An 11774-nucleotide genomic window follows, 5' to 3' on the forward strand; every position below is an offset into this window, starting at 1 on the left:
TCTTATTATTTTCTGCCACCAAATGCGTAAATTTCGCTGTTGTCCCATGCTCAGTAGCCTAACTGCTGCCTGTAACCTATTTTTCGGCAAACAGACTGAAGAGAGAAAGACAGGGATTAGCTAATTCATTAGGTTTAATCCATTAGTGCGTGTGGTGCTGATTGGGACGCTGCACTAGAGCTTTAATTGCCGGGATATTGATTTTGGACAACTTTACATTAGTGAAGATAACAGTGCGTTTTTTGTTGTTTTAATTAAACCTGAAATATATTTGTTTAATTATGTTATTATTATTAGATTTTTTTTTCACATCAGTAGAAAACACCTTTAAAGACAATAAATAAAGTGTAACTCAATAGGAGGGGGATTGGGGTAAAGCAGGAGAGAGAAGCGTGTGTCCGACTCGCGCGCACAATAGGATCAGTCCGAGGTCACGTGCGGTTACAGAAATCCGGGAAATCACATATGGTGCATTTGTGTGTCTCGGCATTTTTTTGCAACCTTCTTTGTGCACGCACAAATATAATAAAACAGCCCTAATAAATTAAGCTAAGGTAATCCAGGCCGAATTTGGCTTGGATTTTAACTATAGGCTATCCAATATCTAGTATAAATAGGCTAGAACACTTGTTATTCATTCCAGGTTACTAAAAAGCACTCAATTTCAACGTGTGCATAATTTACAAACGTTTATCAGTGTGCTGCAAGTCAAAGTCAAATAAAAACAAAGTTAGGGTTTGAAATTGAACGTTGAGTTTTGTGAACATGTGCCTCTAATGAGCGGAAGGAAAGAATGAATGAACGCACTCACGCACACACACACACACACACACACACACGCACACGCACACGCACACACACACACACACACACACACACACACACACACAAATACGGACGCGCACACACACACACACACACACACCTGCTCACAACGCGCCAAGCTGTCACAGTCGTTTACGCACAGCCGGAAGAAAACACACCGAGTTTTACTTTTCCAGGATCTGCTGATCCTGGAAAACAAGCAGATGTAAGCATTGATTTCCGAATAGAGCAAAGTGCAACAACAACAACAAAAACAACAACAAAAACAACAACAATAACAACAACAACAGTACGGATGTGTGTTTAAAAAGAAACACATTCTTGCTGTTGTCCAAGTGCTTTAACGCTTGTGGGCAGAATTTTAAATAGTCGAATGTTCTGGTCGCATCCTGTAAATGATGTCGCATAATTCCATAAACACTTCATAGAGCTCGTGCTTAAATAGAGGGAGCACAAATAGATCACAAACACAAATGGTTCACTGGTTTAAAAGGTGTGCAGATCATTCTTATTTTTAAATTAAGAAAATTATTCTTAGAATATTATTATTATTATTATTGTTATTATTATTATTATTATTATTATTATTCCTAATGATAATAACATATAATAGCACTTCTTTCCCCAATTTTTTGCATTTATTTTATTTGCAAAAAAAAAACAAAAAAAAACTTTGAAACTTTTTCATTGTAACTTTGAACAATGTTTAAAACTCATGGTATCTTAAGTATGTAACCTAGTGAACCAGCATTAATGTATCCAAAGATAGAGATTTAAGCACTTATGTACGTCGCTAATGTAAATGCGTAAATGTAAATGTAAATAATAATAATAATATACTTGATCAACAGTACAATCTTTTTTAACGAATTTCTGCAGCTTCCTGATTTCCTAAACTCTCTCTCTCTCTCTCTCTCTCTCTCTCTCTCTCTCTCACACACACACACACACACACACACACACGCACGCGCGCACACACAAAGCCTCGTGAATGAGTGACACTCATAAAACTTGTAGCCACGAGCCCGCCACGCGCATAAGATGGGGTGTGGTTATAGGCGTGGCTTAGAGGATTCACTAGAAAGGTCAAAGCGGAATCCTGACTCAGACAGAGAGACGCTCAGAGGCGCGTGGAGAGCTGAAGGAAAACAGCTGATCAGTTGGAAGTTCGTGACTCCAAGGTTTAATAAAGGCTGACGTGCTTGTTTCCGGAATATTGTCACGAGCATTTGTAGGAAGCTGTGTCATAGGCTAAACAGGTAAGATATTACATCTCATATTTATCAACATGTAAAATGCACTTTGATTCATTTTGCAGTAGATTGTCCTATGACATGTTTAGCAGACATCATCTGAAATAGCGTCTGTTTTATTTCCGCTGCTTCAGTGTTTGTGAAGAAAATGCAAAACTTTGATATGCTAAAATTAGTCATGCACAAGGATTTCTTTGTACTTCCATCAACTTTTTATTTAACAGTCACAAGCGACTCCGATTCATCTGTCTGAGTTATATCAGTCTGCGTGTCTGCTGACTTTGCTGTAGAGGATGCACAAATTAAATCCCAGCGCTTTATCCGTTTAAATCCGTTCGTGTCCTAGATGGAGAGCATCTCGAAAAATAAGACACGGCACCCTGTTAAAACAGTTGAGATATTTTCTAATTTAGATGCTCCTGTTTCAGATCAGCTTAGATTTAATGAATTGTATATAACCAGTTTTGTTCAGTTGAAACTTCCAACTAGTTATATTTTGCACAGCAAATACCTTTTGCACAGCAGATACATAAACACTTTTTTTTTTTTTTTTTTTTTTTTTTTTTTTTTTTTTTTTACAAAAAATAAAAACTTTAAAATGCAGTGAAAGTTCAGTTCATTTATTTCTTTGTGAACCCAAAGAATCAAAGCATATTAAAACAAAACAAAACTATGAGCTGTCCACTCCTTGGTGCTGAAACCCGACACCATTTTCACTTCATAAACGAATCAGTGTTAACTCCGTGCTAATATAGACTTAGCTAATATTTTATCCAATAATCAAAAGTAATTTTATTTATTTATTTATTTCAAGTGCTCTTTAAGTATTATCTGTTGCATTAAAATCTACATTTCTTTGTGTCCTCAGATCACAATGATGACCAAACCATATAGGAAGCCTGGGGATATGACTGAGCTTGTCAGCTCTTTGGGTTGGATTGAGGAAGATCTAAGCTCTCAAGACGGGGAGCAAGCGACAGACATGGGAGACCACTACAGCCTGAACAGAAGGAATAGCCACATCCCCATGGATCTTGGCAGTGAGGACCTGGAGGGGGAAGAGGAGGAGGATGATGAAGAGTGTGGACTGGATGTGGAAAAGGCATCAAAACGTCGGGGACCCAAGAAGAAGAAGATGACTAAAGCTAGGATTGAACGTTTCCGTGCCCGTCGAGTTAAAGCAAATGCCAGAGAGAGGACACGCATGCACGGACTCAATGATGCCCTGGACAATCTACGGCGTGTCATGCCATGCTACTCCAAAACACAGAAACTGTCCAAAATTGAAACCCTGCGACTAGCACGCAACTATATCTGGGCTTTATCAGAGGTCCTTGAGAGTGGCCAATCACCAGAAAGTAATGGTTTTATGGAGATGCTCTGTAAAGGGCTCTCACAGCCCACCAGCAACCTGGTGGCTGGCTGCCTCCAGTTGGGTCCTTCACCCATGCTCCTGAGCAAACTGGATGAGAAGAGCGGACCCTTGGATGCAGTGAGTGCTCAGCAGGCACACGCTTTGAGTTTCCCATCACCTGGTCTTCCTAGCCCTCCCTACGGCTCCTTGGAGGCCTCCCACCTTCTTCACCTGAAAGGTTATAAAGGAGCAACCTATGAGAATCACTCACCCAATGAGTGTAACAACGGTACACCACCTTACGACGGCCCTCTCACGCCACCCCTCAGCATTAGCGGCAACTTCGCCCTTAAGCAAGAGCCCGACTCTGAGAGGAATTACACTCCGCATCCCACACACGCAACTCACTACCTGTCTAATCACTACCCAGCACCCTCTATGGCTGGATTGCCTCAGGGCCATGCACTGTTCCCTGGATCCCGTTATGAGCTACCTTTAGACATCACTTTTGAGTCATTTGCTGCACCACACATAGTGAGCTCACAGATGGGCACTATTTACAATGAATGAACAGCCATGGCTGCCACAGAACTCAGAAAAAGTGTCCAGAATTCAAAGAATTCAAAACACATAAGTGACACATAAGTGACATTTTGAGGGAAACTGCAGCCTGAATGACACAGAAGCATTGCAGACATACAGATTTTGATTAATTTATTCTTTCATTTCTGATTTCTTATTTGGCTTGTGAGGTCTTCTGGATTTTCTTCTTTCACGTCCTTGACTGATCTTAACTCCTCCTCTTAGATAGAGAGGTCCCATATGAATAAGCTCTAAAGGCTATACACACCTGTCCTCCCTACACTTATATTTTTCTAAAGCTTCTACATGACTTTCCTTCTGCTCAAAAGCCAATTTCAATAAAGACCCTTCTAGAAGCAATACATTTTGCCACAGAACATACATGTGCGATTATTTATAGCCATATTTAATATTTATTTTGACTGTGATTTTATAGAAACAGTCCGCACTGGTTCATCGTTTTACCATTCCTCATAAACTATTTAATTTATTTATTGGATTTTTTTTTCCCCATGTATGTATTTTGTGCCATTTCCACTGTATTTGTCACTTCAAAAAATGTTTTGTACATATCTATTTCGCACTTAAAATAAATATTCTTATATTATATATACAAATCATTTGGTCATCCATTTCATTCTTGTCAGTATTTTCACTCTGGAAAAACAGTACAAATCTAAAAACTACTACAATAAAGAGTGAGGCTGAATATTGCATATATATTGAATATATTGATTATTGAATATTGAATTTTATTTCAATAGATTTTATCATTTGACAAAAAAATGCAAACATTCAAATGGAATGATATGTTTTTACAGCACAATAAATAGAATTAATTCTGGGGAGCATGTTAGTGTACAGACAGTAAAAAATGTTTACATGGAACACATTGTAAATGAAATCAAATCAGCAGCTTAAAAAAGGTAACAATGGGCAAATTCATTATTAAGAAAATTTTCAGCAGTTTAAAGTGGCAAAAAAAGGCATAAGGTGATAAAGTGTAAATGTAGGAACTTATTACCAACTAAAATAAAAATTAATTAAATTATTTTTAACTATTGTTAAAAAAGCCACCATTTTCATTTAGTGACTGAGGTTGGGGTCAGATGTAGATCTAGATTTAGGTATAGGCACAAAATCTGCTTTAGGTCCTGACAAGAAGGTTAATAAAGATTTAAGGATGTGGGAGGAAGGTTTTAGTCTTTTGTGAGTACCAAATTTCCCCATAATGTAAGGAATACAAGAGGAACACAGGAGAGATTTTGAGAGATTTTACAATGCATTGGCTGAGATGCTGAGTATTGTGTTGAAGGACCGAGCAGTAAGTCAGGTCATGATGGCCTTGGGGAGCCATGGGAAATTGGGCCTGAAGAACAGGTGAGTGTCATTGAGGCCCTTTTCACTCTCACTCTTATTTTCCCAGCATCTCAGGACAAATGACAAAAAACACAAACAAGAGAATAATGAGAGAAATATAAGTAAACAAAGTGATTAACCAGGTTACCCAGGTTTTGTTGCAGCTAGGTTAATTGAATCTAATTAAAAATTTGTTTCCTTCAAAATGGAAAATAAAGAGATTTTATTTATAACAAAGTCTTGCACAGGATATGTCTTAATCACCTGATTTGCACAAAAAGACAGAAAAGTGAGTGAACAAACCGATTAAACACCCCATGCTTGTAATCAAAATTCTTTTAATCAAATGTTGCAGCCCCACAAAAGGAAAAGCAAAGCATTTGTATGTTTAATAATAGATTTTGTAAGTAATGCCGAAGAAGCCATGATGCTGCTTCTGCAAATGACTCATTCCTTTCAAATCCCTGAGACTGTCACATTACATAGCAGCACAATTTTTCTTTGCCAAAACATTTATATCACTGCAATCCAGCCAAGAGCTACTGTTTGTGTGCTGCTTTGTACTGATATTGGTCAACATGGAGGTTCTTCAACTTGGAACAAAAAGAAAGGTAATGGAGTGTGAAGGTGGTTTGGAAAAGCGGTGGAACAAGTGTTTGTGTGTGTGCTTGTGTGTGTTAGTGTGCATGCATTATTTATTTGAGGCATTTCTAAAAGAAGGGCAGGCTGTTGTGCATGAAGTGGAGCCCCGTTCACAGACATCTCTATAGGTTTGTCTTTTCCAGCCCTGCCACGGTGAGAGAAGTGAAGGAGAAAAAAAGGAGTGATTGTTTTTTAGCGGGCGCCACTGGTCCATTGTAAGTGCAGCCTGTTCTTTCTCTTGACCTTCGACCTGCATTGTTGTGAAGCCGCTCGTTCGGGGAGCTGAGACAGCTGGGAGAGCTGCGGGGGGGCTGACAGACAGCTGAGGCACAGAAAGAGAGCGAGCGAGAGAGAGAGAGAGAGAGAGAGAGAGAGAGAGAGAGAGAGAGAGAGAGAGAGAGAGACATAGAATGAAGTATGCAAAACAGGGAGGTAAATGAATTCTGTTCCAATCCCTCTCTTCTTTTCAGCAGCTCAGTTTCCTCTCATCCCCAGGACTGCACACATAACTTCACATAGCCACAGACGGAAGATGGAGACAGGTGTGCTAAGAGACTGGAAGGAGAGTTGGCTAACTAGCTAACTGTGCTTTGATTCTTTACTAGGAAAATCTTTCAATTCAATTCAATTCAAGTTTATTTGTATAGCGCTTTTTACAATGGACATTGTCACAAAGCAGCTTTACAGAACATAAACATAAAACAAAAGATAAACATAAGGAGAAGTATAAAGAATTAATATAATAAAAATTCAAGATATATACAGTTCACAGTGTGTATGTATGTATGTATGTGTGTATGTGTATTTGTCCCCAATGAGCAAGTCTGAGGGCTCAGGCAACAGTGGCAAGGAAAAACTCCCTTAGATTGGTAAAGGAAGAAACCTTGAGAGGAACCAGACTCAAGGGGAACCCATCCTCATATGGGTGACACTAGATGGTGTGGTTACAAATATACAAGTATCACAGAGTCCAACTGGAGCCGGTAGATCTGTAGATGTCTCAGGGTTCTCACAGAGTCAGCCTTGTCTCAGTGGAGGTCCAAAAATTTCAACGCACGGAAGACGATCTTAGCATGGGTGTCTCAGCATGGGTAGAAAAAGAGAAGAGAAGAGCAGTGCATAGGGATTAACATATCTGCTGTTCATAAGAATGTGCAAGTCTAGTGTGATAGTGCACAATATTTATGGGATGTATTATGTGTACGCCTGACTAAAGAGATGAGTTTTCAATCTACATTTAAACTGTGAAAGTGTGTCTGAGCCCCGAACACTATCAGGAAGACTATTCCAAAGTTTGGGAGCTAAATAAGAGAACGCTCTTCCGCCTTTAGTAGACTTAGATATTCTGGGGACTACCAGGAGTCCTGAGTTTTGTGATCTCAGAGAGCATGAAGGATTGTAACGTGTTAGAAGACTAGTTAGATACATGGGAGCTAAACCATTAAGAGCCTTGTACGTAAGTAGCAGCAGTTTGTAATCAATTCTAAACTTAACAGGTAGCCAGTGTAGAGATGATAAAATTGGGGTTATATGGTCATACTTTCTTGTCCTAGTGAGAACTCTGGCCGCTGCATTTTGGACTAACTGTAGCCTATTTATTAAAGATGCAGGACAACCACCTAGTAATGCATTACAATAGTCCAGTCTAGAGGTCATGAAAGCATGAACTAGCTTCTCAGCATCAGATACAGACAGGATGTTTCTCAGCTTGGCAATATTTCTGAGGTGGAAGAAGGCTGTTTTTGTGGTTTGGGTGACGTGATTTTCAAAAGACAAGTTACTGTCTAATATAACACCCAGGTCTTTCACTGTCAAGCTACTAGTAACAGTACATCCCTCTAATTGGAAATTAAGTTGTGAGAGTTTCTGTGTACTAGTTTTTGGGCCTATAAGTAGTGTTTCTGTCTTATCAGAGTTTAACAACAGAAAGTTACAGCTCATCCAGTCTTTTATCTCTCTAAGGCATTGAGTTAATTTCGACAATTTAGTTATTTCATCTGGTTTTGATGAGATGTATAACTGTGTGTCGTCAGCATAGCAATGGAAGCTAATCCCATGTCTTCTAATAATCTTCCCTAATGGAAGCATGTATATCGAGAAGAGCAGAGGTCCTAGAACTGATCCTTGAGGGACCCCATAATTAACTGGTAATAAACTGGAGGATTCACCATTTAATTCTACAAAATGGTATCGATCAGACAGGTAGGATCTAAACCAACTTAAAGCCTGTCCATGAATACCTGTGTAATTTTGTAAGCGATCTAGGAGAATGTTGTGATCTATAGTGTCGAATGCAGCACTAAGGTCAAGTAGAACTAATAGTGATATACAGTCTTTGTCCGAAGCTAAGAACAAGTCATTTGTAACTTTAACAAGTGCAGTTTCTGTGCTATGATGGGGCCTGAAACCTGACTGAAACTCTTCAAAGATATTGTTCTCCTGTAAGAAGGAGCTCAGTTGAACAGACACAACCTTTTCTAGTATTTTAGACATAAACGGAAGGTGTGAAATCGGTCTGTAATTTGAAAGTCCATTAGGATCTAAATTAGGTTTCTTAATGAGTGGCCTAATAACTGCCAACTCGAAGGATTTAGGGACGTGACCTAAAGATAACGAGGACTTAATAATATTAAGAAGAGGCTCACCGGCTTTATGTAACACTTCTTTCAGTAGTTTAGTTGGAATGGGGTCTAGTGAACAAGTTGTTGATTTAGCTGTAGTAATAAGTTTAACTAACTATTCATCTTAAGTTTAAGTTTAAAATCTTGATTTATAAAAGTAAACATATGATTGGGGGGCACGGTGGCTTAGTGGTTAGCACGTTCGCCTCACACCTCCAGGGTTGGGGGTTTGATTCCCGCCTCCACCTTGTGTGTGTGGAGTTTGCATGTTCTCCCCGTGCCTCGGGGGTTTCCTCCGGGTACTCCGGTTTCCTCCTCCACTCCAAAGACATGCATGGTAGGTTGATTGGCATCTCTGGAAAATTGTCCCTAGTGTGTGATTGCATGAGTGAATGAGTGTGTGTGTGCCCTGCGATGGGTTGGCACTCCGTCCAGGGTGTATCCTGCCTTGATGCCCAATGACGCCTGAGACAGGCACAGGCTCCCCGTGACCCGAGGTAGTTCGGATAAGCGGTAGAAGATGAATGGATGAATGAATAAAAAAAAAAATCACATACACACGCTCAAGTCAGATAAAACTCATCAAACAAGTCTGAAACCGATATTGCAAATCATAAAACCTTTCCGTTCTAAGTTCACAATTTTAATAAAATTAGTGGCACCTCCTGTAGATTAGTGGCACCTCCAGTACTGTGAATATTGAATATCGGTTTTAATTCAGAGGTAAAGACAGCTTTCAAAATTCCCCATTTTTATTTCATTATCAGCTCCATCTTTGACATAATGGTGTCTCTATGCCCACAAAACATAATTTGCTGACTAACAAATTAATCTACAGTCAAATGTGGGCCATCTGGAAATGTTCTGGGCCTGAGGGCTGGCAAAGGATGCGTCTCAATCAGCCTCCGAGCTCATGAATCAGCATACTGTGTTCAGACAAGGGTAGGAATCCTGGCTCACTACATATTTATTTATATCATTATTTATATCACTGATATCATTCTGACATTATTATTTTATGATGTTTAAAGTACATTTTGGAAAATAATTTGATTGCTCCTTGCAAGATTCAAGCTAGTGGATTTTTTAAAAATCTTTAAACACTTAAATGTTGTTAGACTCAAACAAAAGGTATATAGAACATCAAATGAAGTTAAAATTTGCTAACATAAGGACAAAACCGAGGCTTTAGAAAATATGAAGTCATTTCCTGTAAGTAAACATAGTGAGAGTTGATTTTTCCTAGAATTTGCAGAACATTGTGGGATTTTTTTTTCGGTGCAAGGGACGGGCTTTGGCGATTGAGACAAACTTTATAAACAATCATCCCGACTACTGAATTACAGAGCTGATTGAAATGCACCGATATTCACTGCATGTGAGGCAAAATAAATCAATACATTGCGATTGGACAATAAATCATAAGGAGATATCTCTGAGCGAGACTTCCAAAGTAATAACTCCAAGGTAGCATTTCTTTCATAGATACTGAAAGTTTCCAGATGATTAGATCAAGATGGTCATTAATGTTTTTTGTTAATTTTGTAAAGTACACTCTGACATGAGGCAGAGATGGAGGTAGCAGAGATGAGGATGTTGAGGTTCTCTTTAGGAGTGACGAGGATGGACAGGATTAGGAGCGAGCACATCAGAGGTACAGCTCAGGTTGTCTGTTTTGGGGACAAGGTCAGAGAGGATAGATTGAGATGGTTTGGACATGTACAGAGGAGGGAGATGGTTATATTGGTAGAAGGATGTTGGAGATGGAGCTGCCAGGTAAGAGGTCAAGAGGAAGGCCAAAGAGGAGATATATGGATGTGTTAAACGAGGACATGAAGGTAATTGGTGCGAGAGTAGGGGATGCCGAGGATAGAGTTAGGTGGAAACAAATGATTTGCTGTGGTGAACTCTAACAGGAAAAGCCGGAAGAAGAAGAAGAAGAAGAAGAAGAAGGCACTCAAAAATGGGAATATGTGATTTAAGAGAATTCTTGAGGGTTGTATTAAAATATTAATTCCTTAAACATGATTTCATTACACTAAGTTGAATTTAAAGTGTGATCCCATGACCTAGTATTAATGCGATCCAATCATCTTGCCAGATAAAGAGATCAGCATTAAACTGTTAAGATGATAAAATTACGACATGCCTGGCAGTGCAAAGGGTTGTGTTTTATCCTGAGTTTATTCCATGGCATTAAATTCATGATTAAATCATGTTGGCTGTAAGAAAACAAAGGACATAAACCGCATCAAAGTAGTTCAGGTAAAGCACTTCATTCACACACAGCAAACAAACATGAATTGAGTATGAGAGAGGAATTTATGAAGCAACAATTTTCACTTAAGTGCAGCTGATGCACACATCTGAATCACAAAAATTCAAGTAAAATCCTTCAGAGTATTTATTTTATTACAATATTTCAGGATTGTAAATAAGGGTGGCACGGTGGCTTAGTGGTTAGCACGTTGGCCTCACACCTCCAGGGTTGAGGGTTCGATTCCCGCCTCCGCCTTGTGTGTGTGGAGTTTGCATGTTCTCCCCGTGCCTCGGGGGTTTCCTCCGGGTACTCCGGTTTCCTCCCCCGGTCCAAAGACATGCATGGTAGGTTGATTGGCATCTCTGGAAAATTGTCCCTAGTGTGTGATTGCGTGAGTGAATGAGTGTGTGTGTGTGCCCTGCGATGGGTTGGCACTCCGTCCAGGGTGTATCCTGCCTTGATGCCCGATGACGCCTGAGATAGGCACAGGCTCCCCGTGACCCGAGGTAGTTCGGATAAGCAGTAGAAAAGGAGTGAGAGTGAGTGAGGATTGTAAATACACAGTATTGAAAGTAAAATAATTACACAACTTTTTGACTCCGTTGGAAAGTTTGTATAAAATGAAATGGTCACTGTGCTCTGATGAACAAAGCAACCTTTGGAATCTTTTGTGTTTGGAAACAGTAGTTAAATCTCAGATGGTAGAAAAGTTTAGGCTTTAAGTTGTGGATTTTGAGCATAAAGTAATCTGCGAGGTCTGCTATAGATGTACAGGAGAACTGGACGTATGTGTTGGTTGAATGTTTAACATATAAATATTTCTTGACATATGACAATTAGGTAAAATTTCTCCGTTATAAAAAATGTTTTCATCCCTG

The 11774-nt window shown here is 39.4% G+C and overlaps 1 protein-coding gene across 1 annotated transcript; it reads left to right on the forward strand.

Annotated features, from left to right (window-relative positions):
* The first annotated feature begins 1968 nt into the window (after window positions 1-1968).
* Window positions 1969-4378, forward strand: neurod4 (neuronal differentiation 4). The gene is made up of 2 exons (XM_060894248.1): window positions 1969-2084; window positions 2947-4378. Exon 2 carries the CDS (start codon window positions 2953-2955, stop codon window positions 4000-4002), a length of 1050 nt encoding a protein of 349 aa, XP_060750231.1. The 5' UTR covers window positions 1969-2084; window positions 2947-2952; the 3' UTR covers window positions 4003-4378.
* The last annotated feature ends 7396 nt before the right edge of the window (window positions 4379-11774 follow it).

This window comes from Tachysurus vachellii, chromosome 19 (assembly GCF_030014155.1).
Source record: "Tachysurus vachellii isolate PV-2020 chromosome 19, HZAU_Pvac_v1, whole genome shotgun sequence".
NCBI classification, from domain to species: Eukaryota; Metazoa; Chordata; class Actinopteri; order Siluriformes; family Bagridae; genus Tachysurus; species Tachysurus vachellii.

What these genes read in the sequence shown, in the direction of transcription:
- neurod4 (XM_060894248.1), top strand. Translation starts at nt 2,953, where the DNA reads ATGATGACCAAACCATATAGGAAGCCTGGGGATATGACTGAGCTTGTC.